At 44.0% G+C, this 6,021-nt stretch overlaps 1 protein-coding gene across 1 annotated transcript; it reads right to left on the bottom strand.

The window, feature by feature from the left end:
* Positions 1-880: 880 nt before the first annotated feature.
* Positions 881-4,859, bottom strand: LOC124138929. The gene is made up of 9 exons (XM_046505837.2): positions 4,500-4,859; positions 4,017-4,144; positions 3,772-3,904; positions 3,561-3,678; positions 2,540-2,767; positions 2,088-2,203; positions 1,493-1,839; positions 1,242-1,340; positions 881-1,104 (listed from the first exon to the last, which is right to left on the bottom strand). Exons 1-9 carry the CDS (start codon positions 4,550-4,552, stop codon positions 974-976), a joined length of 1,353 nt encoding a protein of 450 aa, XP_046361793.2. The 5' UTR covers positions 4,553-4,859; the 3' UTR covers positions 881-973.
* Positions 4,860-6,021: the final 1,162 nt, after the last annotated feature.

Consider the following 6,021-nt stretch of genomic DNA (forward strand, 5'->3'; position numbering starts at 1 on the left):
ATTCAGAACCTTGCGAGTGATCGACGTGGCCGGCAAGCCTCGTACTGTCGGCTACTGAAATAGTCCCTTTATTGAAGAAGATGAGCCCCATCACTGCTCTGCACTGTCCCTCCCTGCACTCAGGGGTGACCTAAGTGGACCCAGGTCTGCCCGCGACAGCCCACCTTCACTGACAAGTGGAACAACTTAAAAGGTGCATCAACCAGTCCGACCTTCTTGACCCGGCCTTATGTTATGCACCCGACCCCTACGGCCACATGCATTTTACGACCGCTTCCTTGTGTTTTCAGCTATGACCCCCAAGATCAAATGAAGTTGAACACTGGCCTCAGACCACAAATATTTTCCTTCTTTGCTATCTACAGTGACATGACAGCCCACAATAATTAATATCGGTTGTAAGCGGTTCTCCTGTTGCATGCTGACCAACCTGCCACTTGTCACTCACTCCACCAGCGAGATTTGGCAGTAACCACTGTCAACAATGCTCACCGGATGTTTCAAGCCGAAACACATAGCGGCCTTCAACTTGGGGTCAAGTCATGGGAAGCTGGAATCATTACCCTGCACAGAGTGTGGCTAAAGAAAGATTTGCAACAAACAAAAATGTCTAATCTTTCATTTAAGCTATTCCAAGTCACTCTAAAAACATTGGCACAGACTGAACAGCCCATTAAAACATGGCACTATATTATCTCATTTTCGATTTCCTTCCGGTTCATGGTCAAACTTAGCGGTGGGGGTGCTGGTGTAACTGTGGTCTGAGTCCCACTCTTAATCCCAGATGGATATTCTCAGCCTGCCTCTACAGTCCTGATTTTCCCTCCTTGTCTTTGTCAGACCCAAGGAAAGAACAAAATAACGAAGTAGACAAAATGTGTACACTGTTATCAATATGTATTTACATAAAAAAAAGTTTTACAATATATACAGTCAAAATGGATTATGGTTTAAAGCAGAGGAAACAAATAGTCTATGTCTCCAGAATCACATGGTCAGCAGGGTAGAAGCCATACTGTTTGTTTTGGCCGACAAGCCCACACCGGCACCACCCAAATGACATGCCCCTCACATCCACGGGGAACTTTTGCTTGATGCGCATGCCTGCAAGAAAGGAAAGTAACACTATAACCCAAGAGAACCACACAAATATACAAAAATACAAATATCATGCACACTAACTGGGCGCTCCTACATCCGACACATGAGTGTTGCAGACACTGCTGGGTGGGACCACTCACCTAGACTCAACTGGAGGTGCTCAGGGTGGGTGGGCTTGAAGGGGCGGACAACTCGCACATACACGTCCTCCGTGTACTTGACGTCGTCCTCCACTGCAGCTGAAGAGAGACACGGGCATTTGATGAAGGTCTACATTTTCCAATACACCCTATTAATTGAACCCAACCCCATTGTTGGCACAAGCGACAGTTTGGGCAACACAAAGTGTTATCACAAAGAGAGAAAATATATAACGTAAGGCTCTATTTACCATGGGAGGTGCCAGCGACAGTCTCGTTGTTGTTGATGTCACCGTCATCCCCATTCTTGGTCCTAGACTTGGAGATCCAGCATCTACGACTGTGAACTGGCTGGCCTATGGCTGACATGACTTCTTGTGCCAGGCGGTTCTCCTCAGTCAGGCCTTTCTTCAGGTCACGTCTAATGGACACATCAGATGCTCGGATGAACGAGGTTGGAATTTTCTCCAAGAAGCCAAATTTCCGATGCCAGGCCTGAACATCTGGGAAGACGTACTTCTTGGAGGTCAGATCGCAGGTGGCATTGACGATGTCATTGACAGCTATGTTATCAATCGTGTTTTTTAGGAAGCTGGTCCTGCAGCAACAGAAAGTCCCATCATATACTAGTATACAAACAAACCAGAGGATAGCTAACAAGGCTTTGCAAAGGGAATACAGCCAATCTTAAGATTAACATAAAATCAAATCAGAAATGGTAGAACTGCGTATAACACACTGATGCAACGACAGTAGCTCTCTTATAAACGCGAGAAGAGATAGAGAGAGCATCAAAACTTCAGAACAATATACCGTGACACAGTTAAGCCAGTGCTGCTGCTGTACCTGTCATCGTTGTCAGACGAGCACGTCTTGACAACAAAGTCTCTGAGACTGGAGACCAAGGACTCCAACTGACTCTTCTGCAGGGCACATGCTTCTTGACATGCATGGTCAGAGGTCTGGGTGGGCGGATAGGGGGGATAAACAAAACAGGGAATAGATAGAGAAATGATAGAAGACAAAACAAAAAGTAATAGGAGGTTGACAGATAGAGACACATGCACAAAATAGATGAAGACAAGATATCAAGAGACAGACATGCACAAGAGTGGACATTTGTTTTGCCTGACATTGTGCATGTACAGGTTTGTTTGTGTCAGTGAAAGGGGACTTAAGTCACATAGAGAAAGAAGGTTAAACGAGATAAAGAATGTTGAAACAGAGGAACCATACAAAGAAATGAGTAGGAAAGGCTGAAGACTCAGAAGTAAGCTCCACTATTTTTCAATGCACACCTTTCTCAGCTTGTTCACAAGCTCACTTTCCTCTTGCAACAGGCGCTGGTAATGGACCTTGTGAGTCAGCTCTTTCCGGTTGTGTTTCCCCAGCTTTGACTCCAGAGTCCGGACCTTCTTCTCCAATATGGACTTCTTAGACTTCTTCCCCACCTTCTCCAGCACAGCCTTCAGCACGGTTATTCTCCGTTCATAATTGCGAGAGGCAGCCATGACCATTATTCCGTTCTGCCAAGAATGAGAAAACATCCAACTTGTCGTATTCTACTTCAATAAACATACGTGTGTGTATAGTAGCATTAAAGGGGAAGTGTACCCGCAAAAATCACTTTCTTTCTTTTTCTAAACAAAACGCAATTTTAGAATTAGTTAGTATCTGTGTTTGAAAATATACACTCATTTTTTTCACAGTGAAAGTAGGAAGCTCACAATAGTGTGAAAATGATATGCCGTTATGAGGCCTTCGTTTTTCGAGCTAAACAGGCCTGAGTTATCCCCCTTAGATTATGACGTAATTGGTGACAATTCAACTGGGTCCCTGTCTATTCTGAACGCAAAAGATATCAAGTACAAGTTTTCGGTAAAACAACATGGCCTACGACACATTCCGGCGCAGTGGTGACTCAGCATAACACTATGCTGGCTGGCATCTGAGACGCTAGAATCACACACCTGTACCTACACCACGTGAAGCGGCTCTAACAAAGCATGATGACGTCATAATGTTTATCAATTGGCACCAATGACGTCATATTGCAAGGGGGGATAAGCCATGGTGTTTTTGTTATGGAAATAGAACACTTGGTAAATGTGAAAAATATAAATCGTTTTAATGCAAAACATATGTTAATTAATTGTGATATTTTTTATATTTTTGTCTATGACACTTCTAGGTTAACACTTTTATTGTGGAAAAAGTACAAGAAAATTAGGTTCATTTCCGTGTGAACTTGCCCTTTAAGAATACAAAACAAATTACGATTAACGCTTCATCCTAATGGCTTTTGCCAGAACAACTCACCTCCTTCACGTCCTGGAGATGTTTGAGGCACACCAGGTGTCTCTCAGTCAGGGACAGAAGTTCCCGGCTCAGGTCCTTGTGCTCAGACGACACACCTCTCCTGTTAGTAGACGTCAATCTGAAAAGACCAGCAACATGAATACCATACTGTCCATTTTCTAAATCATTCACTCAAAACAGACAGTCAGCAGTCACACAGGAGTTTTCTTACTTTTTTAGAGATCGGATGGATCCGTCTGGGCCGGTCAGATCACGTGACACGGTGAGAATATGGTTAGCCTCTTGTTCGGACGATTTCAGGTAGCAGTCCAGAAGATGACGAACCTCATAACTCTCGGAACAGGCTGAAAACCGAAAACGCAAGTTTTACAACAAAGCGACACAGACATTAAACAAAGCCGATAACAGACCAAAATGAAAGCTCGAAGCAACATAAATAAGTAATCGGATGCTTACCGTCTTGACTGACAGTGTCAAGCTTGCTTTTGCAATCTTCACACCAGCTGATCAGCCTCTCGGCGTACGAATGATTGATGTCGATCCGGGAATTGATAAGTTCGAACCAGAAACGAGAAGGGTTGATGCTGTAAACAGACCGTAACAACTCTATGTAAACTGGCAAAAAGCAGGGGAAATTTACAGCAACGCGAATTGTTGTCTTCGAGATTAGGCTAGCATGTTTTTGCGCGAAAATGTATTTTACGACCTCGTGCCACACTACGATATTGTCGGAGATTTCCAATATCCTTAATACCGTCTGAAAACGGGAACGGGATGGGGCAATTTAGGTTGAGGGATCTCTGAAAATTGTATATGCATTTGGTATACCCTGTGAAATCAGGGTCCAATATGGCGTCCTAGCAACGAGAACGTCCGTTACATTTAATTTGGAGATTCAATCACGCTACGTGCAATACAGAAACAAAGAAAGCTACTTACAGTTCCCCCTCGGTCTGAAGATAATGAAACTCTGGAAGGTGAATCTCGTTCATGCTTGTAAAAGTAGGATAAAGACACTTTGGCAGAGCTATCAGACTTGACCAAATGTGAATCTGGTTGCTACGAAAGCAATGGCGGCGTTGCCATTATGACGTCCCAGAGGCGATTCCGTCACACCTCGGTAAAGTCCGTCATTGCAGGCTGAGCTCGACTAGTGTAAATATCGTCGTCTGGTAGAATATGGGGAATTTACGAAGATAGATTGATATCCCGACTGCGAGCAGGGTGGCGTGCATGAGTGAGTGAGTGAGTGAGCGAGTGAGTATGGTTTTACGCCGCTTTTAGCAATATTCCAGCAATAGCAAGGCGGGGGACATCAGAAATTGGTTTCACATATTGTACCCTTGTCGGGAATCGAACCCGGGTCTTCAGCGTGACGGGCGAACGCGTTAACCACTTGGCTACCCGACCGCCCCTGTCGCGCATGAGATACTAGCATTCTTGATGGCTGCCCATTTTTTTCAGTCAAATTTCATGTGTGCAAGTATCTATGGGCCTCTTGTCTTACAGTGTGAACAAACAGGTCCTGCGATATAGTAGTATGGGTCCCTGAGGAGAACAACTTGCCACGTGACATCTGAATGATGACTGAGAAGATCCACAACCTGTAAAGTAAAAACCACTAACATTTGACCATAGAGAACTACTCCCTGTAGCATGTAACTGACTGAAGACCTAACCTTCCTCTACCAAGGTATTTGATATTCTCCACACAAAAAAAACTGTACCTGAGAAATTCTGAATATAAAGTAAGGATAAGTTTTATGGATGAACAACTTCTCTATTACAACATGGAGCAACGCTTTGGGTCTGACACCCTTATCAAGCAAAGGATGTACAGAGTATAGTTGACAAGCATACTCTGTACATCACTTGCTTGATAACTGTTAGAACCTACGCGGAAACAACGTTGCTCCATATTGTAACAAAGACGTTTTTCATCCCTATATCTTGTCCTCAGGCAAGTTGTTTCAGCTTCTCATAGTCCTAGTTTATCTATTATGAGCAACACCATCTATCACAAATCACAACCTTGGTTCTGGCAAACACATCATAAGTTTGTCCTTCATGCTTGCTACAGTTGCTACACTTTTACCGATAGGCCTAAGGAACTAACCCAAGGGCTTTCAATATGACACCCTTAACTTCCTGTAATCGGAAGCTGGATGAAGCTGCATAAACTTCCTGAGGTTTGCCTATTAAATCACTCTGAACAAGTGCATGATTCTTCAGGACATTTCAGATTATAGAAGGCACGATGGCGTCTCCGGTTGTGCTAGAACCCTCCTCTGCACGTGCTACTATTGATTGTCAGTCATTCATGGTACGCAACCCTGCAGCTCCAACCTACATTGTGGTGTTCCTTAAGGATCAGTCTTGGGACCAGTGTTGTTCATAATTCATACCACATGTATGGCAGACATCACTGACAAGTAGGACACACTCATCATACATTTGCCGA

The sequence above is a fragment of the Haliotis rufescens genome, unplaced genomic scaffold, assembly GCF_023055435.1.
Source record: "Haliotis rufescens isolate VD_foot unplaced genomic scaffold, xgHalRufe1.0.p SCAF_19, whole genome shotgun sequence".
Taxonomy (NCBI): domain Eukaryota; kingdom Metazoa; phylum Mollusca; class Gastropoda; order Lepetellida; family Haliotidae; genus Haliotis; species Haliotis rufescens.

Bases quoted from the DNA above. Each gene is read 5' to 3' on its own strand.
- LOC124138929 (XM_046505837.2), bottom strand. From the start codon at position 4,552: ATGAACGAGATTCACCTTCCAGAGTTTCATTATCTTCAGACCGAGGGG. The intron at 3,679-3,771 runs GTAAGAAAACTC...TGGTCTTTTCAG, and splicing joins TCCATCCGATCTCTAAAAAA to ATTGACGTCTACTAACAGGA. The intron at 1,840-2,087 runs GTACAGCAGCAG...CTGTTGCTGCAG, and splicing joins TCGTCTGACAACGATGACAG to GACCAGCTTCCTAAAAAACA.